This window comes from Gobius niger (assembly GCF_951799975.1).
Source record: "Gobius niger genome assembly, chromosome: 24".
Taxonomy (NCBI): Eukaryota; Metazoa; Chordata; class Actinopteri; order Gobiiformes; family Gobiidae; genus Gobius; species Gobius niger.
The window spans coordinates 7,160,824-7,188,754 of NC_136875.1; the positions used below are offsets into that span (position 1 = coordinate 7,160,824).

General features: G+C 42.0%; 2 protein-coding genes and 3 long non-coding RNA genes across 9 annotated transcripts in view; 3 read left to right on the plus strand and 2 right to left on the minus strand.

The window, feature by feature from the left end:
- The window catches only part of srpk1b (SRSF protein kinase 1b), a 35,692-nt gene extending 18,217 nt beyond the window's left edge, over positions 1-17,475 (plus strand). Inside the window, exons 7-16 of one of the 2 annotated variants that reach the window (XM_079582174.1) lie at positions 456-562; positions 2,139-2,304; positions 4,743-4,768; positions 6,729-7,008; positions 9,541-9,963; positions 11,510-11,604; positions 11,687-11,794; positions 13,649-13,718; positions 13,816-13,908; positions 16,937-17,475. In XM_079582174.1, the coding sequence (XP_079438300.1) occupies positions 456-562; positions 2,139-2,304; positions 4,743-4,768; positions 6,729-7,008; positions 9,541-9,963; positions 11,510-11,604; positions 11,687-11,794; positions 13,649-13,718; positions 13,816-13,908; positions 16,937-17,124 (1,556 nt within the window). In that variant the 3' untranslated portion in view covers positions 17,125-17,475. The remainder of the gene's footprint in view (positions 1-455; positions 563-2,138; positions 2,305-4,742; positions 4,769-6,728; positions 7,009-9,540; positions 9,964-11,509; positions 11,605-11,686; positions 11,795-13,648; positions 13,719-13,815; positions 13,909-16,936) is intronic. The other variant, XM_079582175.1, reaches the window with a different exon arrangement.
- A 1,646-nt stretch (positions 17,476-19,121) lies between these two features.
- LOC306982542 lies at positions 19,122-20,276 on the plus strand. Its single transcript, XR_013794212.1, has 3 exons — positions 19,122-19,172; positions 19,641-19,800; positions 20,050-20,276. It is a non-coding gene; the product is annotated as an uncharacterized lncRNA (long non-coding RNA).
- Positions 19,185-21,305, minus strand: LOC306982540. 3 transcript variants are annotated; one of them, XR_013794207.1, is made up of 4 exons: positions 20,957-21,305; positions 20,298-20,399; positions 19,498-19,606; positions 19,185-19,237 (listed from the first exon to the last, which is right to left on the minus strand). It is a non-coding gene; the product is annotated as an uncharacterized lncRNA (long non-coding RNA). The 3 variants fall into 3 exon arrangements; XR_013794208.1 differs by lacking the exon at positions 19,185-19,237 and adding an exon at positions 19,365-19,401 and having other exon boundaries at positions 19,482-19,606; XR_013794209.1 differs by lacking the exons at positions 19,185-19,237; positions 19,498-19,606 and adding an exon at positions 19,723-19,826.
- LOC306982541 lies at positions 20,300-22,020 on the plus strand. Of its 2 annotated transcripts, XR_013794211.1 has the most exons (4): positions 20,300-20,340; positions 20,465-20,907; positions 21,649-21,842; positions 21,878-22,020. It is a non-coding gene; the product is annotated as an uncharacterized lncRNA (long non-coding RNA). The 2 variants fall into 2 exon arrangements; XR_013794210.1 differs by having other exon boundaries at positions 21,649-22,020.
- Positions 22,021-25,979: 3,959 nt separating this feature from the next.
- Positions 25,980-26,976, minus strand: lhfpl5a (LHFPL tetraspan subfamily member 5a; the record flags this gene model as incomplete). The annotated part of the gene is made up of 3 exons (XM_079582273.1): positions 25,980-26,001; positions 26,085-26,321; positions 26,574-26,976. The coding sequence occupies 3 exons, from the start codon at positions 26,974-26,976 to the stop codon at positions 25,991-25,993; spliced, it is 651 nt and encodes a 216-aa protein (XP_079438399.1). The 3' UTR covers positions 25,980-25,990.
- Positions 26,977-27,931: the final 955 nt, after the last annotated feature.

Here is a 27,931-nt window from a genome sequence, read left to right on the forward strand (position 1 = left end):
TCATGTAGATAAGGCGAGACACGGCAGGTGAAAGTACTGATTTTTCACGCAGTGGTCGAAGTGGAGATTTTTATCTATTTTCCTCCCTTTACATCTTAGTTTTCATGTCAGATATAAAAATGACAAAACTCACCCGCATGATGTTTATTTTATGATGTTTTGTCTGCGAGGTGGAGCTAACCCGGAAGTAGCTGCTGCGCCGAAAAAGTGCAATACATTTTTTTCTCACATTTATATCTGTGATGTTCAGCAAAAGTTTCAAATTGACATCTCTACATTTATTTTTTCTCCCATTCACCTGCCGTGTCTCGCCTTACTATCAAATATTTCAAGCTTTTCTCAAATGCTGGAGATATAGATATGCAACATACATTTTCACAAAAACTGCAATAGAGTTTGGAATGCGAGCATATTGAGCGTTTTATTGTTGTCCTTGACTTGATTGAACCTGTCAGATATTTGCATGGTGTTCGAGGTGCTGGGATATCACTTATTAAAGTGGATCATCAAATCCAACTATCAGGGCCTCCCTCTGCCCTGTGTCAAAAGTATCATCAAACAGGTAAAGAATCCCCTGAACAGTATCATGCAAAGTCATGGAGATTTTCCATCAGAGTTAGAGTTAAGTGATCACACTCTTCATTCATTCCTAAGCATTATTTTTTAAATACACTCTTCTGCTTTAAATACACACCAGTTACACTACATTGTGGTAACAGGTTCGTTTTGAAAGAAGCCATTTTTTTGGCCAGGTGTTAAGAACTTTTGCACAATGATTCCAGGGGCCTTAAGGCTGTTTTACGCCTGTGACCAACTCGCCATGCGGTAATGAAAGTGTGGAATTATGGCATTTAGATATAAATTAGATGCATCTGTGATCAAAGAGTTACTAATATGTCTAAAACGTATTAGTTAAAGAGGGGGTATTATGTTTTTTTCAATCACATAGCACCAGTCTATAACACACTACAATGATGACCAAACCTTCTGCTGGTCTGTAAATGCAGTAAATTAGAATAACTGCCTTGTATAAAATGTCTCTCTCAAAATGGCTGTAGTGAATGTCTTGAAATAGGCCTCTGTCTCTTTAAGAACCTCTGAGCCTTTCCGACACGCCCCCTCCACACGCTGTCTGTGGCATCAGTGGGGAGGGGGTTCTGCTGAGGAGCAGTGGTTGGTTACTCGGCTGGTGACGAAAGCTCGGAGGCGTCTCCAGGAGGTGGGGGCGTTCCTAGGAGGACTCAGGCAAACCTGTCCCTAAAATGGCCGCCATCAGAGTTTTTACAGATTACTCAAAAATATGTGAATGTGCCAAGGCAACACTTCAGGCATGTTTTTAATGAGGGAATGACATAATCACATGATGTAAAGCTTGAAAAAGTCAATTTTGCATAATACCCCCCCTTTAATATTTCTATTTGTATTTTTGTATTTTACTTAAAGACACACCGCGTAAGATTTGACCCAATAAACAAAATTGAAATACAAGCATTTATTTTATGATAGATATTTTCACCGTTGAAAAATACCTCAAACAAACATGTCCTTTTACTCCGAGCGGCTCAGCTCTGCTAAAGCATGACTACAACTTTACCGGGAGTGGGTACGTCTCCAGCTCGTTTCCATGGCGACGTCGACTCAAGTCAGTAGAATTGAGAGTTAAGCAGGTTAGGCCCTCATCCAGATCCATTCTTTGATAACCCGCTGCAACAAAAAAAAGCATTTTCTGTGTCGAGCTGGTCATTGAGAGCAAGTTATGTGTTGATGGTACAGTATAGTCCAAAATGTTACGCAGTGTGCCTTTAAATTTGGGTCAAGAATGACTCAATATTTAATTTGGTCAAGATACAGTGGGGAAAAAAAGTATTTGGTCAGTTTCACATAGACATTCAATTGGATTTTGGCCAAATACTTTTTTTTCCCCCACTGTATATTAAATAAAGATAAAAACATTAGATTTTGTTGCTAAAAATATTGACAATTTTATGCATAAACGGCTTAAATTTATATGAAAACACAACATGAGGAAAAACTTGCAATACATTTAATTTTTCTACGGTTTGGTAAGCTTTTAGAAAGGGATTACAATGTCGTACAGTTCTCAGGTATCTCTAAATCTCCTCTTGCTGCTCCTCCAGGTCTTGCAGGGCCTGTTCTACCTCCACAGCAAATGCAAAATCATCCACACGGACATAAAGCCGGAGAACATCCTGCTGACGGTGAACGAGGCCTACATCAGGAAGATGGCGGCCGAGGCGACGCAGTGGCAGAAGGCGGGCGGCGCTCCTCCCTCCGGCTCCGCAGGTCAGAACCCCCTTTTTCTCTACGGGTTCAGCCCAGACACAGCAGCTTTGCAGACGTTTGAGGGACGAGGTGCTGACACACGGGAGAATTCATTTATCAGCAGGTTCAGAGCCGTTTACATTCACTTTGCAAAACACAGTAATTGGACGGAGACTGTGAGGTTAATGGTAAAGTCCTGTTTACAAAATACATCAATTAAAGCTGCGGTAATCCAATTTTTTTTTTTTTGGGAGGGTGAACTTCTTTTGGCTTCATAGATCTACACTGTAAACGCAGCATTTGTGACGGAAAATCCGACGGCGTGCACTGTTGTGTCTAAATGTATAGAGCATTTTCCTCCAGTGTGAACCAGGAAGTGACGGGCTAAGTTAGCACAGTGTTAGCATTGGTGGTCCGCCCTGTTCACGCCTCAACTATCAGGATGTGAAGGGTCTGTGAGAACGGACAACGCATTTAGGCGACGGCTGAGAGGTTTTACAGGGAGTGCAGCTTTAACCAAGAAGTGAGTAGTGTGACAGGGTTTGGTCTGTTGTGTTCTTTGTGACTGAAAGGTTTGTTTTTCAGAGTTAGTGTGTTAATACAAATACGTGGATCTGAGCCCCTTAAAGCTCTAATGAACTTGCCCCCATTACTCCGGCTCCGAGACCGTTTATCAATGGACTAATTCCTCATTTCTGAAAAACGTGTCACTTTGCGCATGCGCTGCCAGCCTCAAACAAGTGTGAACGGCCTGAACTTGGGACATGTTTGGGACAACGGTAAATCACAGTCTAAAAGCATCATAATTGTTCATATTGGGTCATACCATCTCTGTACTACAGTCATGATTCCATCATAAATCAATAGGCTAATCGCATTACATCCGTTAATGCTAACGAGGCTAATGCTAATGTCCACAGCAGCTTATAAATCCTCTCACTGAGGAGGGTCTGCTCCTGTTACATAAGCATTATTATTGTGAGGAAAGGCTTACCTTTGCTGTGCTTCTATGTCGCTGTAATCGGGGGCTCACATATACATACGGGAGAAAGGGTCGGCATAGCCACAGCTTCAGCCTACGCCTTTTTGGTTACCCTCCTTTTTTTTTCTCCAATGAATTTGCTGTACAGACATTTTGTTCTATGTTTTGTAACTGAATAAACATTCATTCATTCATTCAACAGAGCGCTTTCTGTGCTCTGGTACAGAGCATATGGGCTCTGTAAAGTTGTAAAAACATAAAGGCAAGTTTATTTGTATGGCACATTTCATGTACCTGACAGCAACAACACAATCAAAACACATGTGTATACACCAAAACGTATTAATATACAATCAATCTCCATAGGCAGCAGTTAAAAGGTGTCCTTTCGGCCTGGACTTAAAAATACTCAGAGTTGAGGCCTGCCTCACGTTCTCACTGAGGCTGTTCCAGACCTTTGTTGCATGAACCTGAAACGCAGCCTCACCGTGTTTGGTGGTGACTCTGGGAACCACCAGGAGACCCCTCCCTGACGATCTCAGGGCCCGAGGTGGTTCATACAGCTGTAACATGTCAGAGATGTACTTTGGTACTTGACAATATACACAAGCAGGGCTGTTCTAAACTCTATTCTCTGAGCAACAGGAAGCCAGTGTAGAGACCGGAGCACTGGACTAATGTGGTCGTATGTCCTGCTTTTGGTCAGGACTCGAGCCGCAGCATTTTGAATGTACTGCAGTTGTCGAACAGCTCGTTTAGAGAGGCCAGTGAACAGGCCGTTACAATAGTCTAACCAGCTGGACACAAAAGCATGAATTAGCCAAAGACGATTATCTCAGTTTTATCTGTATTTAACTGGAGGAAGTTGTTTTGCCTCCATAAAAAAATCCTGCTGCGCTGAATGTCTGCAGATTTTGTTCGGTTTTTCAGATATTTTCCGGCGGGTTTGGCAGCAGAGACTTGGCAGTTTTCTGGGCATTCAGAACACAGTAGTTCCAGCGATGTAATGTTGTTGACATTCGTAGGAAAGTGCCATTTCTCCATCATGGCCCTTGCGTACAGTATGGTCGCACGATGACAATTCTTTAATATTCCCTCTTATGTTTCACCTTGTGCCATTTTTCCAATAAGGACGTGATATAACAAACCAAATGTTTCCCGTGGTTCATTACAGTCTTGTTCCTTGGCTGTGGATTTGCGTTGAAAGCTCATTCTCTCTAATTGAAGCCCCTAAGCCTCGAGCCGTGTGAGTCACCCGTGGATTGGTTTTGTAAATAATGATTTTCTCCTCGAGCCGCGACGCCGTGTGGTTCTCTGCAGAAACCCGTCATTGGATCAAGAGTGACTCACTGTCCGCTAATGATAAACCCGGATCAAAACGCTGAAAATGTCCAACAGCAATCTCCGGCTAATGGGATGGATGAGCAGCTTGTTCTGTTTGTAACTGTGTTTTTTTTCTTCTTTTCTCTCTCTACAGTGAGCACCGCCCCGGCTCCAAAACAAGTGAGTTGATTTATGGATATTTCAGATTTTTGAGGAAGTGGTGTGGTAGTAGTTTCAATCCAAGAAGTATTACAGTAGCTCGTGCAGCCTCCATTAGTTAAAGCTCAGTGAGTAAACTCTTGTGTCTTACTTTACAGCTGAACTTGGTTTGCTCAAAGCTGCACGTGAAAATAAGCACACATATCTGTGGACAGGCCACTTCTCATTTGAAAGCTGAGAACCTCCAGCCACTGAGCTTTAGTGACAGGAGGCTGCACTGGCACCGATCGGGACTTTATCAGGGACAGGAGCTGGGATTTAGGAAGTTTGTTTCCAACCTGGTTTTAACCTCTTGCCTCAACCGAGCACATTTTCGACCAGTTCAGCCTTACCCAAATCCAAAAGCTTCTTGACTGGAGAGTGTGGCCAGTGTAACGCCTCAGTTGAAAGCTGAGACCCACAAAATGGATCGTAACTTTTTTGTTGCTTTGTTACCACGTTTTTCTCGTGTTTTCGTCTCTTTTTTTGTCGCTCCTTTGTGGCTTTTATGCTGCTTTTTCTTCACTCTCTGGTTGTGCTATTTTGATGCTTTTTTCGAGAAGCTTTAAGATCTGAGTAGTGGCAAATTGGAGAAAATGTGCTTGGTTTAGGTGGGGGTTAAAAGATTAAACGATAGGATCTGGCAACCATAAGAGTGGAGCTCATTCTTTTCTCTGATTGGATAATTGTCCTGAAGAAGAAGATCTTTATTTATACAGCGCCTTTCACAGACATGGTCACAAAGCGCTTTACATGAGACAATTGTACATTCACTCCATACTCTGTGCTGGTAAACTACGTTTGTAGCTTCAGTTTCCTCTGGGGGAGACTGTCAGAAGCGCTTTCGCGACTACACACGTCTGCGCCAACTCTGACCACCACCATACATTCACTCACACACATCATTCATCTGGGCCTATTGTGCATGTTTTTAGTGGTAGGGGAAACCGGAGTACCCGGAGGAAACCTACGCAGACACGGGGAGAACATGCAAACTCCACACAGAAAGGTCCCGTGCAGGTGGGAATCGAACCCGGACCTTCTAGCTGTGAAGCGAGAGCGCTAACCGCTGCGCTAATGTGCCGCCGAAGCACAGACAAACACACAAAACACTCAAAAACAAGTTGATTTTGATACAAAATATCAAATCTTTATTTTTTCCCTTTTATTGAGGAAACGATTCATCGATTTCTAGAATAGTTGTCAACTATTATTGACTGTCGATCAGGTGATTTGCCTTTTCAGCCCTGCTCGATAAGCAGCACAGCCAGTTTCTTTATAGAAAACAATTCATACACTAATAAAATCAATGCTACTAAGAACTGTCATCAGCCTGGATTTGAACATGGTCCGAGCCGAAGTCTAAAGTTTATTCTGTGAGCGACAGGAAGCCAGTGCTGCGGCCTGAGCACTGGACTAATGTGGTCCTATTTCCTGGTTCGACACAGGAATCGGAACAGCAGCTTTCTAGATTTACTGCAAATTATTACGGTTGCACAGAATGTTCCTCACAACTTTATGCTAACTTCCCAGGGTAACGGCTGTTTCCTGTCTGTGTTTATTCCTATGGAGAGTTAGCCGTGTCTTGTTGAAAAAAAACATACATTGCAGAAAACATAAGGCTGGAAAATTACTTGCATGGTTAACACTTTACACAGGATGTAAATACTTCACTGGAGGAGACGTCTGTGTTTAGCTTAAAGGCTAAAACGTCAACATTAATAAAGGCTATTGCTAATTTTATGCTAAAATGGTAAAATGGCGCCACCATCTGAACTAACTTTTATGAAAACACACTCTGCCCAATGTTTGACGTTTTCTGGAGGTTTCTTTTCTTTTAAATTCATGTTAAAATGCCGACAGGAAGTAGTCATTACCCAACAGGAAGTTAGCCAAAAACACTGCGAGTGCCGTTTCAAGTCTAACGCCCTTTGTATTTCAGCAGATGGGCAAAATGTCCAAGAACAAGAAAAAGAAGATGAAGAAGAAGCAAAAGAAGCAGGCGGAGCAGCAGAAGCTCCAGGAGGGCGGGGCCACAGCGGAGGGAGGCGAGGGAGAGGCGGAAGGAGAGGGGGAAGGGGAGGGGGTGGCGGCAGCGGAGGGAACAGCCGTGGATGGGGGAGAAGAGGAAGAGGAGGAGACGGAGACGACAGAGGACACAAACTCTTCAGTGACTCTGGCCTCATCGTCCACACTGCAGGACATCAGCAACAACATCACAGGTACTATATTTTGCTGAACTCCGAGGTCCTGTGATAAAACTAATCCAATGCAAATAGGCATGTCTGTGATTTGGACAGAAACGGGGAGGATCCGACACGTGATGAGGCTTTTTTTTGTCTCCTGTGCACATTTTTATTTACTTTTGATGAAGAATGGAGGCGGCAATAGAGTTTCGTTAGGCATCATTTTACACAGATTTTAACAGCGTCGTAAAAAAAAAAAAAAAACACACTGAGCTGTTTTTATCTGTCATTAATTCAACTCTCATTACATTCATTTGTGTTAAGATTTAGTTATTTCAATTAGGAATAACCAGAGATTGCAGAATAAATTGAGCTGAACTAAACTGAATTTCAGAACACAATTATAAAACACGAATTTTGCAACACACACACTCAGTCCCAAGTTACTCAGAGCTTCCTCTGCTCGTCAATATTAAGCCTCAGATTTCAATACTAGAAATAACAGAGCTTATTATTTGCATTTCCTCATTTTCAACTTAATGTTTAAGAAACACACAGGGCCAACGGAGCGATATTCAGCGGTTCCAGCGTCATTGATGCTCCCGAGTCGGCGCTTACCTTCGCCTCTCCCTCCACTCTCTGGGCTTTGTGTATTTTATCCAAAGTCCTTGCGCTCTCAGCTACAACGTTAGCTGCATCATGTTGGCCTTTTAGCTTCAGTAAAAGGCTGTTTTAAAGGCAAAGTGCAAAGAGAAACTACGCGGTGTTCTGCATGTTGGTGCTTCAGAGAGAGCCAGGCTGCGCTCAGTTTGTCACTCCAACTACACATTTACAACCAACTACGGTTAATTACAGAGAATTGTCCATGGTAAGAGACTAAAGCTTCACAAATTCATTCAGGTGAAGAGTTAATTTTACAAATGAACTCAGAAAGGAGCGCTTTGACGTCATATCCAGGAGATGTCTGTCAATTTCAACCAGAATCTCAGGCTTCGGTTATCCTGTGCGAATGCGCCACATAAAAAGCAGTCGTCGGAGGGTGATTGTTTTATTATATGGGGTCCCTAGATAATGCTTATCCCGTGCGAATAGGGCTTTAGACAGTTGGGGAAAAAGGCGAGTGGCAACTTTTGTGACGATTAGTTCAAAAAACAAAAATCCCCAACGGATCAAATCTTTGTAACTAAATGTCGACAACTTTAAACTCTTAATTGAATCTGTCTTTGTCCATTATTTGGATTTAGTAACAAAAATAATTGGCAGTTTTGACTTTTTTTTTTTTACACATTAACCTCTTAACCCCCACCTGAACCGAGCACATTTTCTCCAGTTTGACTTCTTGAAAAAAAGCATCACAAACGTGGCGACACTAAAGGCCGCCATTGCTCTGCCATCGCTGTAGTACCTCCATATCGGCGCTAGTCTCCCATTGAAAAGCCTTAAACTTAAAATAAAAAAAATAGAAACCAGGCGTTAAAGTTGTTTTTAACGTGTCTAAACACTAGACTAGGTTAGATATTCCTCCTGTGATAAGGCTGGGTTAGTCACAATTAAAGAAACCAGGCTGGGAAGAATTTTAGAAAACTCGTACTTAATGAGGGTCGGACTGTTAGCATTGGAGCAGCGCGAGCTACACGTCACACAAGGGGCGGAGTCTACAGTGAAGATCCCGCCCTTATGCCCTTTTTAGGAACATGCTTCGTCAGAGCTGGGGAGGAGGAGTCTGTAAATCCGCCATGATTTCCCCCTCGTGCGTGGTCATTATGGTAAACGGGGAGGAGTGAGCAGAAGCTGTCCATTATATATACAGTCTATGGGCGTTACACACGTGCCTACAGGCTATGCACTCCAGGCGAAGTTTTTAGATTTGGGTAAAGCTGAACTGGAGATAATGCGCTCGGTTAAGGCGGGGGTTTAGAGGTCAAATGCCTTGTTTTTATTTGAAAACATTTTCCTCATATTTATGTCAGTAATACACAACAAAAGTTTCAAATTGCTCATTTTAAATGTAGCTGTTTCCTTTTTCGCCAGCAGTCTCTCACCTTAAAGCCACACCGCGTAGCTTTCCTCCCAATAAATAGATTAGAATACAAGCATTATTGTATTACAGATGTTTCTATCGTTGAAAAATACCTTAAAGCAGTACTAAGTAACGTGTTTAACTTAATAAATCCTTCCCGTAGTCCCTGTGGGGGTAATACAAGTGTTTATGGGATGATTGGAGGGTCTTTCATCTCCCCCTGGTGTCGCTGGCCAGAAAACCATGTTTGCAACTTGACTGCCACCGGTCTGGAGAAAGCAATACACACTAATGGAATCACAAAGAAGAAGCTAACAAGCTAACGGGCAAAGCTAACTGCGGACTAACGTCACTTTAAACAGTATTTACAGCCAAGGTTGAGTGAAAAAAAATATTTCCATTGTATAATTGGATGCACAGTAACCCTCTCTCCCTTCGAAAAAAAATCGTAACTTGCTACAACACCTGCAGTTGCGCTTATGGCCTCTAGGGGGAAGAGTTACTTAGTACTGCTTTAATAACTGTCGAATTACCTGGTTCTTTTCTAGACCCCAGCCCAGAGGAGCAGCCGCCCGCGCAGCCGCCCGACGCACCGGTAAAAGAAGAGCAACGGTCTCGGCGTGAAGCCACGATGGAGGTCAACTGTAACGGACACATTTCCACGACGCCCGACAGCGAGACCGGCCCCGAACCCTCACCGGGCCCGACCGAGGACGAACAAAACGCCAACCCAGCGGACGCCGGCTCCGAGAACAACAACAACAACAGCAGCAGCAGCAGCAGCACGACGGGCGCCGACTGCACGCAGATCTGTAACGGCGTGGACGGGCTCGGGGAGTCTTTGGAGCAGCAGACCCTGGCTAACCTGGGGCCCGAGGAGGGGAGCGAGGAGATAACGGAGACAAAGAAAGAGGAGCAGATGGAGACGCAAGGAGAGGTCAAGAACAAGGAGGAGCCGGACGGAGATAACGGTGGGTTGGTCGACAATCATAGGCCTTGGTGGGTCCTGAGCCTGGATGGATGGATGGATGGATGGATAGATCACTTATTTTATTACTTTAGGTCAGTGTTTCCCAATCAGGGGTACGGGGACCCCTGGGGGTACTCGAGGACCTAGCAGCAGTGTTAATTTTGATACCATATTTTATTTTAGTTTTAGTCTTAGTCTTTTGACTAAAATGTAGTTTAATTTTAGTCGAGATTTAGTCAAAAAAAGCTTTTCAATTTTACTCTAGTTTTAGTCAATTTAGTTGACTAAATTTAAGACTAATTTAGTCGACTTTGCATTGATAATATTCATTATAATCATATTAAATCAAGGTCCTCGACTTCATGGAGCTGCTCCCACATGAATAAAACACAAACCTGTTCATTTGGCAGAGGATTTAAATGATCTGAAGCTCTTTCAGACGGTCAATAGAAGTTTGGATGATTTTAGTCTCTTGCTTTCATTTTTATTTAGTCTTATTTTAGTCGACTAAAATATCTGGATATTTTAGACATAGTTTTAGTCTCATTAGAAACTTTTAATTTAGTTTTAGTCCAATTTTAGTCGTCAAAAATAACACTTTGACTAAAATTAAGACTAAATATTTTAGTCGACGAAAATTAACACTGCCTAGCAGGGGGTACTTTAAACTATTTCAGATTGCAAAAAGGGGGAAATTGAACATGATTTTTATAGGAAAAGCTATATTTTTCAGTAAAATCTGTTGCCTTGGGAGAATTTTAGGTTTATTTTAAACGCAACATTGTCCTCCATCCATCCATTTTCTTCCGCTTTATCCGGGGCCGGGTCGCGGGGGCAGCAGTCTCAGCAGAGATGCCCAAACTTCCCGATCCACACACACCTCCTCCAGCTGTTCTGGGGGGACCCCGAGGCGACACCAGGCCAGCTCGGAGACATAAGGACATTAGCAACATTGTCCTTTTTCTTACAAATACCATTTTTAAGTAATTACTTTCTAAATAAACTGCAACACCCTTGAGGTAGGGGGTACACGGACGACCATTGAACGGCCCAAGGGGTACACAAGACAATAAAGGTTGGGAACCACTGCTTTAGGTGATTCAATCATAGTTTCTGTCCCAGCTTTGATTAGCTGCCGTTAGCATTAGCATGCTGCTGCTAGCCGGGGGGTTAAAACTAACACAGCTCTGTGCTTAAATTTAAACCCCCAACTTGACTCTTTCCAATGAAAAAAGTCTATCATTTTGGATTTATCGGCCCAATATGTTGGTCGATGTTTTTATAGTTATATGTATAAAATAAACATTACTTTTGTGATTATGTTTCCAATTAAGGACTCACTGATTTAGGCGACGTCTGTAACTTATTTATACATTATCGATGTGTGCGATAAGTAAAGAGAAGTCAAAGCTGAGAGATCTTTCCGTTCTGTGTATGCAGTGTGTGTGTGTGTGTGAGGGCAGAGGACAGTTCTACACAAACATCAGCGGAGCCTTCAGTGCATTTTTGAACTCGTCCTCATTTCTCGCGTTCTCTGCGTCTTTCAGAATCCTCCAGCAATTTGTTAGTGAACCCGCTGGAGCCGGTAAACGCTGACAAGCTGCAAGTGAAGATCGCCGACCTGGGCAACGCGTGCTGGGTGGTACGTGTCTGAAAACGCCTCATCGAAACGGATCGATTTTTACGTCCCAGCAATGCCTCACTCCGCTCCTCTTGCGTTGCAGCAAAAGCACTTCACGGAGGACATTCAGACGAGGCAGTACCGCTCCCTGGAGGTGTTGATCGGGTCCGGCTACAGCACTCCGGCCGATATCTGGAGCACGGCCTGCATGGTAAACACCCGGGACAGCTCTGTAAAAGCTAAAGACAGCTCTGTAAAGGAAACAAGGATCTTTTCTCGTCATTAGAATGTTTTTATATTTGTATTTAACCTCTTGACCCCCACCTTAACCGAGTGCATTTTGTCCCGTTCAGCACTACTCAAATATAAAAGCTTCTCAACTATAGTTTACAGCCTATAGGCCAGTGTAATGCCTCGTTTGAAAGCCAAGACCTACAAAACTGAGCTACACTGATCTTTTACTCACTTTGTTGCTGTGTTGATGTCACTTTTTCATCGCTTTTTTGTCACTCTTGTCTTGCATTTTCATCTTGTTTTTGTCTGGTTTTGTTGCGTTGCTGTGGTTTTGTCACATTTTTTAATCGCTATTTTGTGTTTTTGTCACTTTTTTTGCTGTGTTTTTATTTCTTTTCCGACACGTTTTTGTCGCTCATTTGTTGCTGCTTTGTTGGGGGGTTTTTTTTGTCACTATTTTGTGGCTTTTTTTGGTTACTTTTTTGTCACGTTTTCGTCACGCTTTTGTCATTATTTTGTTGTTTTTTCCGGCATGTTTTTGTCACTTTTTGTCTCTAAGCTCTAGATTTAATCCGGCCCCCGCACTGTAGAGCATAAATTCCAGAGTATGTACAAACCAACAAAATAAGTCTCTAGCTAGGGCTGCTAGATTATTGAAAAAATAATAATCACGATTATTTTTGTCATAATTGAAATCACGATTATTCAAACGATTATTTGTTGCCTTTAAAAAAAAGTCTTTATTTTATTTATATATTTTAAAAAAACGATGCTGAATATTTTCTGTTTTCTGAACAGTCATAAAACTACAAATGATTTCATGTTTGCCTCGATTAAGAAGAGGTCTCTGTTTCACACCTGCCCCCTGTTGGCCAACCCTCACACCTGCACAAGTAAACTGAGCAGCGCGGCCTGATGACATCATCACACAGCGCTGTTTGTTTTTATGTCAGGCAAAAGCATGAGCCATGGCACGTGAAATAACGCATGTCTGCTTTGCCAGAAAAAAAAAATCGATTATGGTAATTTTGTAATCGTTTAGTGTAATAATCGAAATCGTTATCGAATTTCGATTAATTGCACTGCCCTATCTCTAGCCCATTCCTGTGTGGAGTTATTAATTTTTGAAGAATAACCCGAATGCTCATTCTAGCCACTAGGGGGCATTAACTTAAAAAAAAGGAAAGTTCCACACGTGTCCAGCAGAGGGCACTGACATAATAATGGCTCAGGATATGAACAACACATTATAGCCACGTGGTAAATGTAGAGTCTGCCGCAGGGCGGTTGTGGCTTCAATAACAGCTTACCACCACCACGTGTGGAGTGAATGAATAATGACGACTATGCAGTACTTTGAGGAACTTGTGACACAGGCTTGTAAAGTGCAATACAGGTATAAGTCGTTGTTTTTAATGAAGCTACTGTAGTTGGGGCTTGGAAAAATGTTCTCTCTTATATGCGACCCGCGACCCTGGGAGCTGAATTTCGGCCCAAAATGAGTTTGACACCCCTGCTCCAAGCTTCCCCCAAACTGGGGAAAGTTTACTCGGTTCAGGTGGGGGTTAATAGGTTTAAAATCTAATAAATTAGCCGAGGAACCAAAAAGCAAAAAAATGTATTGGTCCAGTGGCCAAATTTGTACACACTTTCCACAGTTTCTACTATTACTAAACAAATACTAAATGCTAAACTACGGCACCTCTTTAAAAGCCCACTTTCCCTACAACAGAGCAATTTGTTTAATTTCTATCACTATGGCGACAACATGACTTATTTGTCTGCTTGAGTCCAAAAAAAACTGATTTCAATGTGTAAACCTTTCTTTCAGGCCTTCGAGCTGGCCACAGGGGATTACCTGTTCGAGCCTCACTCTGGGGAAGACTACTCCAGAGATGAAGGTCAGTGTCCGGCAGTGGCTTTCCTCCTCCTCTTCGTGCCCAAAACAAACACGTGCGTTTGTAATAAATCCATCGTTTCACTCTTGTGTGCCCGCAGACCACATAGCGCTCATCATCGAGCTGCTGGGGAAGGTTCCTCGGAAGCTCATCACGGCGGGGAAATACTCCAAGGAGTTCTTCACTAAGAAAGGTACGAGCATCCTCATTATCGCGTCCTCCTCCGGCGGTGGGCAGGTACCAGGAGCTCGGGGAGTTTCTTATTTTAGAGCCAGCGCCTGTGTGCACCGGGGGCCGTGTGCCATCTGCGCTGTGTGAAGGTGGAATACCAGACCAGACCCGAGCAGGGTATTTTAAGACGTGAAGGAACAAAATGACACACGTTTTGAAATCCTACTCCGATGTTTTAAGATGAAGTTCTTTTCAAACGGAACTTAACTCTCATTTCTAAGCTTTAGAGTTAGTTTCTGTTGCTGCGTCAGGTCTTTATCATTTATCGAACTTTTGATGGCCATTAGGGCTGCTCGATTATTGAAAAAATAATAATCACGATTATTATTGTCATAATTGAAATCACGATGATTCAAACGATTATTTGTTGCCTTTAAAAAAAATCCAGCAAAAAAGAAAAAAATCCAGCAAAAAAAGACAAAAATCCAGCAAAAAAATTACAAAAATCCAGCAAAAAGGGACAAAAATCCAGCAAAAAAAATTACAAAAATCCAGCAAAAAGGGACAAAAATCCAGCAGAAAAAAAGACAAAAATCCAGCAGAAAAAAGACAAAAATCCAGCAGAAAAAAGACTAAAATCCAGAAGAAAAAAGACAAAAATCCAGCAAAAATAGTGACAAAAATCCAGCAAAAAAAAGACTAAAATCCAGCAAAAAAAAGACAAAAATCCAGCAGAAAAAAGACAAAAATCCAGCAAAAATAGTGACAAAAATCCAGCAAAAAAGTGACAAAAATCCCAAAATAAAACATTTGGAAAAAAATAATTGAAAAAAAAAAAATGTGAAAAAAATGTGAAAAAAATGTTGGAAAAAAAATTATAATCCTTTTTTTGCGATTATGCTAATTTTGTAATCGTTTACTGTTGTAATCAAAATCGTAGTCGAATTTCGATTAATTGCACAGCCCTAATGGCCATATTCATTGATCTAGTCGGAATAAGTTTTATGGTGGCTGTTTCCACTGAGCATGTGTTCATTAGCCTTACCGGTCTTCAGATGCGCATGTGGCTTTCTGCTCATGCGCTCCATCATGCGCTTTACCCGGAGTCATAGCAACGTAGCAGCACAAGAGCTAACCGACTGCACACAGCTCCACAGGTGATTCAGAACAAACGGCTAAACTTCTAAAAAGTGATTTGAACCATTTGCGGAACAAAACTGCTGTTACTTCACTTTCATGACTATACTTCTTTAAGTGTGGTGTAGCAAAAAAAAAACATGGCAGGTGGCGCCATGTTGTTTTGATCCCAGCTCTTCATCTCCTGTTTGGGTACATCTTCCAGCGCCCTCTGGTGGTAACTTTTTATAACAAATGCTGGACATGATAAACCTGTGCAACCATAAATGCAGTGATAGTAGGTACAGTTACACCAGGTTATTTACTGCTTCAATTTTAAGATAGATCCAATTCCATCTTCCAAAGTAACATCTCGAGTGAGTGGATACATTTTTTTCCCCACAGATTTATTGCAAAATGTATTGTTTCCATCACACATCATTTATGTAAACTTGTGCATCCAAACTGAGTGATGGATGTGCAGCTAGAGACAGTGTTCATTTCGTCGACTAAAATATTTAGTCTTAATTTTAGTCAAAGTGATATTTTTGACGACTAAAATTGGACTAAAACTAAATTAAACGTTCCTCATGAGACTAAAACTATGACAAAAATGTCCAGATATTTTAGTCGACTAAAATAAGACTAAATAAAAATGAAAAGGAGAGACTAAAATCATCCAAACTTCTATTGTCCGTCTGAAAGAGCCTCAGATCATGTAAATTCTCTGCCAAAGGATCAGCTCTGAGCTTTGTTCATGTGGAGCAGCTCCATGAAGCAGAGGAACGAGATTAAATATGATTATAATGAATATTATAAATTTTGCAATTTTAGTCGACTAGAAAAAACTAGACTAAAATTTAAGACATTTTCATCAAAAGACTAAGACTAAAACTAAATTAAAATATGTTTTCAAAATTAACACTGGCTAGAGAAATGAATGGACTGTCCATATCATAACAAACATGGCGGCTTACCCAGGTAGTGGGTGAAAACGCCATGGGGGAAACAGAATATTTTGGGGGAACACAATTTTTCACTCTTTTTAGCCATTTTCTGGCGAAATATAAACTTATGTATCCCATACAAATAAAGTCAAGTCTAAATCGGGCCCATATGGATGTTTATTCACAGCAGATTGTTCAGTAGAAGCGAAAGAACAGCAGTCGTAGCAAGCGCTAGCTAGCGTTAGTGTTAGCATTAGGACAATGCTAACATGAAGCACCATGTTAGCATTCTCTGTTTGTAGAATTATAGAAAGTTTCGATTTTTCGCCCATATATGGTCATGTTTGAAAACAGTTAAGGGGGAAAACAATTTGGAGAAAAAATGTAAACTTTCTCTAATTATTCAAAAACTACTTTAACAAATGCTGAATTATTGATATAGTTTTCAACTAAATAATGATGCAAAGACATGGGGAGGAGCAAAGTAGTTCAACAGCCCATAAATACATAAAAAACGGATAATGCTAACTTGATGCTACATGTTGGCATCGGGCTAATGCTAACAGTTAGCTAGAGCGAGCTACAACTGCCGTTTTTTCACTTCTACTGAACAATCTGCTGTGAGAAAATATCCATATGGGCCCGATTTACACTTGACTTTATTTATGTGATAAATAAGTTCATATTCCACCAGAAAATGGCTTAAAAGAAAACTGTTTCTCTGAAGATTCTATTTTCCCCCTCGGCGAAGCCACGCCCCCTTCCATGACGAGATGCCGTCTGTATCTATCACTGGAACCGCCCTTATATGGTCATGTTTTAAGCAGTTAAGAGGGAAAACAAAGAGAATAAAGAAACAAAGTCATGGAGGAGCAAAGTGGTTCAACAGACCATAATTACATACATAACAAAGAATACTAGCATGATGCTTCATGTGAAGTCTGGTTCACTTGTGACCCACACTCCCATGTCCCCCCTCTCCTCCAGGCGACCTCCGACACATCACCAAGCTGAAGCCGTGGGGCCTGAGCGACGTCCTGGTGGAGAAGTACGAATGGTCTAAAGAGGAGGCGCAGTCGTTCAGCAGTTTCCTCTGCCCCATGCTGGACCTGGTCCCGGAGCGGAGGGCCAGCGCGGGCCAGTGCCTGTCCCACCCCTGGCTCGCTTCCACCTAACGGGACGGAGCGGCCCGTCTGCACCGGGGAGGCTAAAGACTTAAAGAAATAAAGCGACACACCCGGACCGCCTCGTAAGTGTCAATCATGGACGTACGGCAGCGGCGAGCGGAGGAATCAGCCCCAATCTCCCACGTGGCTACGCTCGGCCTGTCCCGGGTTTAAGGGGAGACACTGCAGCTCATTTTCTCACACCTCATTTTCAGTAGCTCCCGCAGACTCTAATTTGAAACAGAAATATGACGTTTTACAGATTCCAGTCCAGTGATATCTCATTTACTCAAAGTTTATGCAAAATCCCCCGTTTCATTCAAAAACAAAGCTCCAGTTTAAATCAGACTCAACATGGACCTTGTTTTAACCCTTTTTTTCACCAGGACTTTCTGGTTCTTGTATCAACGATCAAATAAATATTGCGCAGCAGCTGGACAACGTGCAAGAAACGAGAAGATATCTGGTGTTTTGCTTTCATCACGAGTTAAAATGTCGATCTGAACTGTGGCCTTCCAGTTTAAATGCACACTTTCAACAATACAACAATTCAGATCCAAGTTTTGCATAAGGATTAAAGGAAGTAACTCAATATTTCTTCCCATTTTTTTTGCCACAATTATTTTTTCCTCATTTTCCCATTTTTTCCCTAATTTTTGTCATTTTTATATTAGTAATATTTTCCCTATTTCGCTTTTTTTTCTTCTTTTTTTTTTTTTTACATTATTTCTTTCTCTTGACATTGGTGATTACTCCAATATAGTCAATTTGCAGGTCTTCCACACATTGTTCTGCTTTCCGAACCGAGCTCATTTTTCTCTAGTTTGGCTTTACCCAAATCTAAAAGTGTCTTGGAAAAAAGTGCGACAAAAATGAGAAGAGAACGAGGATGAAAACGCAACAAAAAAGTGTCAAAAAGCAACCCAAAAAAGAAGCCACAAATGAGATGGAAAAAGAATGTGGAAAAAAGTGTCAAGACGGCAGCAACGCAAGGCGAAAGATCTATTTAGATGAGTTTTATAGTTCTTAGCTTTCAAACGATGCCGGCCTAGAGGCTGTGAACTCCCGAGAAGCTTTAGATTTGGGGAAGGCGAACTGGAGAAAAAGAACCTCGGTTAAGGCGGGGGTGGTAGATCTTCGCTTTCAAATGAAGAGATCTCCAATCAAGAAGCTTTTGGATTTGGGTAAAGCCGAACTGGAGTAAATTCCCGAGGTTGAAGTGCTGCTATCAAAGAAAAAAGTAACTGTACCTTTTTAATCTCAGTATTCCACAGCAAACATTTCAATATCTTTCACATCTCCTGCAGTGTCTCGGCTTGAATGTGAAAAGATTTGCCGCTTTTGCATCTAAACTGCACGAGGATTCAAAACAAAATGGCGGAAAGTTCTCTAAAACGGCGCCCACGAGTAAAAAAAGATGAGGTTTATAGACTTCGCAATGCGCCTGGACCGTCTCATGAACGTCACAACAAAGCCATGGACATAGAAACCACAAACCTGCACAAGACGAACGGCCCCTCCTTTGGCACGTCGCGCTCGCACGCGGCGCTCGGAAGAAAAAACACCCTCGAAACGACGGAAGACGGACGACGACGCCGCGTGATCCGGACTCACGGCGTCTTAGTTTCGCAGCACAAACGTCTCTGAGCCATAGAGGAAAAGAAAGACGGACTCACTGTTTGAAATAGCGTTGCACTTATATTCGCTCACGTGGACCCGCCGGCTTCTCCCAGCGAGGTGCTACACGTCTACGGACGCCACGGCGACGACGTCCGGCGTTTCGTCCGTACTCGGAGCTGCTTCGGCTGTCGAGGCTTTGTACATTTGTATGAACGCGCAGCATTTTTTGGAATACGGTGCCATAGGTTTCGTACCCGTTAGCCAAAGTCTGACGAGGTTCTTTACCGTTTACTCGCCGTGGCTGCTTTATTAGGGACGTCCTCGCGCTAAGGTCTGATGGAGGGATTCTGTCTTTTAGAGGAAATATTGGCCCGTCAAGCCCAGGAAACTAGGACTAAAAACTAAAATAAACAAGTTTGTAACCTGAGCTATAGCATGTCAAAACCAGGACTAAACATAGGGCTTAACCAGGACTAAAACCAGGACTCGCCGTGTATTTGACCTGATCAACAACCAAGTCTGGACCAGGATTAACTAAACCTAGGGCTTAATTTGGATAAATCTAGGACTAAACCAAATCAAAGGCAAGACTAACAACTCAAAACAGGAGTGAATTAGTTTTTAACCTGAACTAGAACCAGGTTTAAAGCAGGACTAACATGGAGACTAAACGAAGGGCAGAACTTGGACTAATCCAGGGCTTAACCCTGACTAAACCAGGACTAAACATAGGGCTTAACCAGGACTAGCTGTGTATTTGACCTGATCAACAACCAAGTCTAGACCCGGACTAACTCGGGAAGTAAACCTTGGGCTGAACTTGGTTGAATCTAGGACTAAACCAAGTCAAAGGTAGGACTAAAAACTGAATCTAAAACATCTTTTTAAGCTTGAACTCGAACCAGGTTTAAAGCAGGACTAACATGGGAACTAAACGTAGGGCTTAACCAGGACTAAAACCAGGACTTACCGTGTACTTGACCTGATCTACATACAAGTCTAGACCAGGACTAACTCGGGAACTAAACCTTGGGTTGAACTTGAATATATCTAGGACTAAACCAAGTCAAAGGTAAGACTATAAACTGAATCTAAAACGGGAGTAAACTAGTTTTAACCTGAACAAGAACCAGGTTTAAAGCAAGGCTAACATGGACACTCAACGTAGGGCTGAATTTGGACTAATCCAGGGCTTAACCAGGACTGGCCTTGTATTTGACCTGATCTACAACCAAGTCTGGACCAGGACTAACTCGGGAACTAAACTTTGGCTTTAACTTGGATAAATCAAGGACTAAACCAAGTCAAAGGTAGGACTAAAAACTGAATCTAAAACGGGAGTAAACTAGTTTCAACCTGAACTAGAACCAGGTTTAAAGTAAGACTAACATGGACACTCAACGTAGGGCTGAACTTGGACTAATCCAGGACTAAACCAGGACTCGCCTTGTATTTGACCTGATCTACAACGAAGTCTGGACCAGGATTAACTTGGGAATTAAACTTAGGGCTTAATTTGGATAAATCTAGGACTAAACCAAATCAATAGCAAGACTAAAAACTCAAAACAGGAGTAAATTAGTTTTTAACCTGAACTAGAACCAGGTTTAAAGCAGGACTAACATGGAGACTAAACGTAGGGCAGAACTTGGACTAATCTCGGGCTTAACCCTGACTAAACCAGGACTAATCCAGGGCTTAACCAGGACTAAACCAGGACTAAACATAGGGCTTAACCAGGACTAAACCAGGACTCACCGTCTACTTGACCTGATCTACAAACAAGTCTAGACCGGGACTAACTCAGGAACTAAACCTTGGGCTGAACTTGGTTGAATCTAGGACTAAACCAAGTCAAAGGTAGGACTAAAAACTGAATCTAAAACAGGAGTAAACTAGTTTTAACCTGAACTAGAACCAGGTTTAAAGCAAGACTAACATGGACACTCAACGTAGGGCTGAACTTGGACTAATCCAGGGCTTAACCAGGACTAAACCAGGACTAGCCTTGTATTTGACCTGATCTGCAACCAAGTCTGGACCAGGACTAACTCGGGAATTAAACTTTGGCTTTAACTTGGATAAATCTAGGACTAAACCAAGTCAAAGGTAGGACTAAAAACTGAATCTAAAACAGGAGTAAACATTTTTTTAAGCTTGAACTAGAACCAGGTTTAAAGCAGGACTAACATGGGAACTAAAGGTAGGGCTTAACCAGGACTATAACCAGGACTCGCTGTGTATTTGAGCTGATCAACAACCAAGTCTAGACTAGGACTAACTCGGGAACTAAACCTTGGGCTGAACTTGGTTGAATCTTGGACTAAACCAAGTCAAAGGTAAGACTAAAAACTGAATCTAAAACAGGAGTAAACTAGTTTTAACCTGAACTAGAACCAGGTTTAAAGCAAGACTAACATGGATGCTAAACGTAGGGCAGAACTTGGACTAATCCAGGGCTTAACCAGGACTCGTCTTGTATTTGACCTGATCTACAACCAAGTCTGGACCAGGACTAACTCGGGAATTAAACTTTGGCTTTAACTTGGATAAATCTTGGACTAAACCAAGTCAAAGGTAGGACTAAAAACTGAATCGAAAACAGGAGTAAACATTTTATTAAGCTTGAACTAGAACCAGGTTTAAAGCAGGACTAACATGGGAACTAAACGTAGGGCTTAACCAGGACTAAAACAAGGACTCGCCTGGAATTTGACCTGATCTACAACCAAGTCTGGACCAGGATTAACTAAACCTAGGGCTTAATTTGGATAAATCTAGGACTAAACCAAATCAAAGGCAAGACTAAAAACTCAAAACAGGAGTAAATTAGTTTTGAACCTGAACTAGAACCAGGTTTAAAGCAGGACTAACATGGAGACTAAACGTAGGGCAGAACTTGGACTAATCCAGGGCTTAACCAGGACTAAACCAGGACTGGCCTTGTATTTGACCTGATCTACAACCAAGTCTGGACCAGGACTAACTCGGGGATTAAACTTTGGCTTTAACTTGGATAAATCTAGGACTAAACCAAGTCAAAGGTAGGACTAAAAACTGAATCTAAAACAGGAGTAAACATTTTATTAAGCTTGAACTAGAACCAGGTTTAAAGCAGGACTAACATGGGAACTAAACGTAGGGCTTAACCAGGACTAAACCAGGACTCGCCTTGTATTTGACCTGATCTACAAACAAGTCTAGACCAGGACTAACTCGGGAACTAAACCTAGGGCTTAATTTGGATAAATCTAGGACTAAACCAAATCAAAGGCAAGACTAAAAACTCAAAACAGGAGTAAATTAGTTTTGAACCTGAACTAGAACCAGGTTTAAAGCAGGACTAACATGGAGACTAAACGTAGGGCAGAACTTGGGACTAATCTAGGGCTTAACCAGGACTAAACCAGGACTCGCCTTGTATTTGACCTGACCTACAACCAAGGATTAACTTGGTTTAGTCCTAGTTCAGCCCTAGGTTTAGTTCCCAAGTCAAAACTAGGACTACAAACTAAAACAGGACTGAACTAGTGTTTAAACCTGAACCATATTCCAGCTTTTAACCTGAAATATAACCAGGAATAAAGACTACGGCCCTATACCTGATTTTATTTCTTTTTTTTTTATTTGTTTTGGTTTACAAACCGAAAGAGGGAGGGCGTAGATCATCATCCGTCAGTTGTGGCCCAAACTCATTCCTAACTATCCTAACGTTCTTATCAGGGATGAGTTTATAAGCATAAAAAACATAACACAAAGGACTTTTTTCACAAATATCCGCTCCTACAAAGTACTAAAGTCATTTTACTAAACCACTACTAGGAAAAAGGATCTGGTTCAGGGGCTTCAACCAGCACTAAGCTATGACTAAACAAGGGCTCAAGAAGAACAGCAGCACCAGGACTAAAACTGGGAAGACATGACTTATTTTTGTCCCATGAGAGTTTGCATTACAGACCAGGCGTGTCTAATAAAGTGGCCACTGTCTTGTAACGCCAAGCTGTGAATTCGGTGTTTGAACTCCTCCATTATGATTTTTTTTTATTAGCCTCCAAAAGACTCTGCTCACACACACACACACAAAGGTCTACAGTTTTTGGATTTAATTTCCGGGTTTAACGTTCTCAAAAACCAAAGAGTCGGCTTTTCTCCTTTGCAGGTGCAGCTGTGCTGGACGCGGTGACGGTGTCATTTTCATTTTAGGATTTTTGATTTATTTTATTTTTTTTGTTGAGGCAGAGGGATAAAAAACAAAAACGCGATTGTACAAAAAAAAAGCTCAATGTTTTTCTTAAATAATTCCATTTCTGTTCGTGTGTATGTTTTCATTCAACGTTCTGTGTAGGCAATAATTCTAATAAACATGTTTCCAAAAGTTACAAGGTTGTGTGTGGGGAGTGTTTATTTAAGGAGGAAATTCCGAGTTTGCCCTGTTGTTTTAGACATTATATAGTTTTCCTTAATGTAGCGATATGACATAACCGTTTAAAATGAAGTTTGTCTAGTCATTTGTTATATATCTGAAACCATTACCATTAAAGTCCTACTGCTGCTCCTTGAGGGCAAGCTGACGGAAGCGAGGCGTCAAGTCTACGCCTTCGGCCCCTCCGACCTTGAACCCGCGAATCGAACATGGGACCTTCTAGCTGTGAAGCAGTGCTAACCGCTGTACCACCGTGCCGCCCGGTACAAGTAGTCCACGACTCTTGCACCAGACCAGACCTTACCAAGGGAATAAAGTGAACGAAACACATGTTGAGCTGTTCTTTCTGTGTTCAAATGCTGCTCCAAAAGCACACCCACCATCCCAGATTGACATCAGTGCCCATGTTATTGGCGCAGACGCACAAAGACCAGACAGGTACGTACCAACTCATCTAAGCTCAGGTAAGAACATATCACAGTATGGAAGAACTGTGTGCCCTCAGTCACGCAAAAAGACCAAAGATGTTGTTAGCATTTGGCCTCTCCCAGCATGTTCCTGTCAGTGTTGATTTCGTTCACTAAATATTTAGTCTTAATTTTAGTCAAAGTGATATTTTTGACGACTAAAATTGGACTAAAACTAAATTAAAAGTTTTCATGAGACTAAAACTGTGACTAAATGTCCAGATATTTTAGTCGACTAAAATAAGACTAAATAAAAATGAAAAGGAGAGACTAAAATCATCCAAACTTCTATTGACCGTCTGAAAGAGCCTCAGATCATGTAAATTCTCTGCCAAATGAACAGGTCTGAGCTTTGTTCATGTGGAGCAGCTCCATGAAGCAGAGGAACAAGATTAAATATGATAATAATGAATATTATAAATGCAAAGTCGTCTTAAATTTAGTCGACTAAATTTACTTGCAATTTTAGTCGACTAAAACTAGACTAAAATTAAATTACATTTTCGTCAAAAGACTAAGACTAAAACTAAATTAAAATATGTCAAAATTAACACTGGTTCCTATAGCTCCAAACGGGGTGAAGTTAGAAGCAACCGACTCTTCTACCAGACAGGTACGTATCAACTCGTCTAAGCTCAGGTAAGAACATATCACAGTATGTTAAAACGGTGGCCTGTTCCTTTAAAGTACTACTAAGTAAACCATGCCCCTAGAGGCCATGAGCGCCACTGCAGGTGTCGTAGCAATTTGTGTTTTTTAACCCATTAATTGTCCGTGAGAGTAAATACTACGCTGACAGAAAAGACATAGGGATATTGTTCATCCAATTACACAATGAAGATTTTTTTTTTCACTCAAACTTGGCTGTTAAATACTGTTTAAGTGGTGCTAGCCCGCTGTTAGCTTTGCCCGTTTGCCTGCTAGCCTCTTCTCTGTGATACCATTAGTGTGTATTGGGGCCTCCGACCTGGTGCAGGGAAGTTGCAATTGTGATTTTCTGGCCAGAGACACCAGGGGGAGATGAAAGACCCCCCAATCATCCCATTAACACTAGACCTACCCCATAGGAACTACGAACAGGATTTATTAAGGTAAACAAGTTACTTAGTATTGCTTAATGCACCCGGTTCAGAGCTTCACAATGAGGTACAGCATGCCCATATTCACTCAGAAATAGTGAAAATTCATGAAATTAGTATTTTTTTTTCGGTATCGGAAAACTAAAATGAATCACATTGCACTGCATCATGATTATCCCACATAGACAAAGCACAGAGACCTGTACATTCAAATGAAAGGAGCCTCTTTCAAACTGTGTCACTGAAGTACACGTTTTTAGTACCTTCATTTAATCATTATTTAGTCTCATGACCTGCTTTTAACTTGGTTTTAGCAAAAATATCACTTTGACTCAAATTATGACGAAATGTTTTTGCCAGTGAGCTCACCTCTAGGATGCCTGTACGTGACTGGTGGTGAGCTACTTAAGGGGAGACTCTACAGGCAAAACTCCATTTTTCTGTTTTCAGGTTTTGGGCCAAATTGGTCTCTGAACATATAAGCTTTCACTGGGAAACCAAAAATATACCTAATCTTCACAAAAATATGTTTAAATATTGCGCTGATTCAATGTTCCCCCATAGACTTATATGAGAGAACACAATTTCATGGGCCTTTTTCTCAAAACACATTTTTCTGTCATTGTGGCGACACTATGTCCACGTCAGTCGGACCTAAAGACTTCAAAATTTCCAGCCTTGGACTGAACAATATTTGGAAGATTTTTTCAGAGGGATTTTTTATTATTTAATCCCTAAGCCCCATTTATTGAGTTTTGAATGTCAAAAAATTAGGCGAAAATTAATTTTTTACAATTTTTTCCACTAAAAAAACAGCTTATTTTAAAACTAAACAAGAAATCCAAAATCCCCTCTGAAAAAGTCTTGGCAACTCATTCATCAATAAAATGAAACCATAAATTTGAATGTAGCTCTATCCATTATTCAGATCTCGTCGCCGAAAAGATGGGAAATTTGGGGCATTTTTAGGCATAAAACATCTTGTTCTTATATGAAAAGATAAAATGACAGAAAACTTGCTATGTATTTTTTTCTCACATTTATGTCAGTGATCTACAGCAACAGATTCAAATTGATATCTGTTAATACACATTTTTCCCCTATTCACCTGCAGTGTCTCGCCTTAAGAACTAATCAATCATGGTGTTGCAAAAATCACGACAAAGTAATCACCCTTGTATATTTGTTTTAAAAGTTTACAACAAAGTGGATACAAAACGTATTAGCGCGCTGTCCTGTGCTTGTTGAATGTTGGAGCTTGTTGGAGGATGAAACTTCCAGACGATCTAGGCGTTATCTGGAACGAAGAGAGACACGATAACGACTTTGGTTCGTTTGTTCTGTGGCACACTGGTACTTTTTTTTTATTTTTTTATCCACCTTTCCCCTCCACCTGGAAGTCCTCGGGCAGCAGCTTGTCCTGGCGGCTGCCCAGGCTGAAGGCGAGGAAGGCCAGGATGAGGGAGTCCATGATGGAGATGATGGCCAGGATGTAGGCCCAGCGCACGGTGCAGTTCCCCAGCGTGTACTTGTCCGTGCGCTGGCCACACATGCGCTTCACCTCCTCCGAGTCCCAGCCGTCCGGGTAGATCATGCACCCGATCACCATGCACGTGCCTGAGGAGGGGGGGGGGAGATGCATTATTGAAGAGCGAGTCACGGAGAGGGTTATCAGGTCACGCTGACACCGGAGACGCACTTTCTCCTCTGTCACATCTACAGATTAGAAACTTTATTAGGCTTTTTCTGAAGGAAAAGAGAAAGAACGGAAAAGAAATCCCTCTAACTAGAATTGAAAGACTCCAGTAGAAAAGCTTTGCCCCCCCACTGTGTGTCCCCGAGTCTAACAGGCGCGGGTGTGTGTCTCACTGGAGGCCAACTGCTGCCAGGCGCAGATCTTGTAGACACTTCCCGCGTTACAGAAGAAGAAGAGGCTGAAGCAGACGATGCTGCCCACCACCAGCAGCATGGAGATCCCCACGAAGAACATGGCGGTCTTAAAGGCCCCGGAGGGAATGGAGCCGAAGTCCAGCGCGCTCCCTTTGCACGTGAGCTCGGAGGTGAGCGCGTTCCCGATGCAGTAGTGGAAGAGGCCGAAGTACCCGGCCTGCGGCGTGTTCACGCTGTCTCCGATCCAGTACGGCTGAATGAACACCACCACCGTGATCACCGCGAACGTGATGGTGAACACCGTCCACAGCACGCCCATGGCGCGAGCGTTGCGCACGTAGTTGGTGTGGTAGATCTTGGCCGCCTCCTGGGCCGGGAGCATGGTGCTGGAGCTGGTGCTGGGTTCAGCTTTTTCACTCACTTTCAAGTCGTTTGTCAAAGTCCTCTCCTGTTTATGCGGCTGTTCCCACTGCAGCGTGACCACTTCAGAACCACGGACAGCTCCTCCTTTAACCCTGCAGGTCCACCCCTGTGGGAGACTCCCTCTCTAACTCTGTTTGTGGTCAGATCATACATGATTGATGGTCATCGGATCCTCGGAGGAGAGTGACGCACAGATGGCACGCAGCTTTCACTCACTTTCCCCTGACGCTTCATACTTCCGTTTACTCGCTGTCAAAGAGAGAAGCACATGTGTCGTAAAATATATATTAGGAAATGCAACGAGCGCATCAAGAGAAGACCGAAATTAGTTTTAGGTTCTTTACCAAAACAACCTAAACACAAATTTGTAATGAAGAAGACTTAATGAATGTGGCTGATTAATTAATGTCATGACTGAGATCGACACATTGTTGCTGCCACAACATATTGAACGTTTTTGTTATAATTTTTTGAGTTTTAGTTTCACTTTAACCATTGTTTTTGTGCTGCCTTAGTGTTGTTGTTTTTTAGTCTTATTTTGACACAATACGATGGTTTAAAAGTTGAGCTGAATGGAACATACCCTGTGGTCTAGTATGACCGGGCCATACTGTGCACGTGCGTCGCATCTCGCTGGTTTTCTCAGTATAACTTTATAGACACAGATGCACCACATTAGAGCGACATTGCCAGTTTCCAACCATAGTTCCTGTTTTCACTTTTCACACATATTTACCACCAACTTCCTCCAGCATTGACCCTCATGAACAGCCTGTCATTATCTGCTACAACATCACTATAACATGGTTTAAAATGTTTAGATATTTTATTTCAATCAACGATGAGACTCACAGAAACATACTTATGGATTTGTTTAAAATACTGTAATATTGAATGGACCCCAATCATAACCA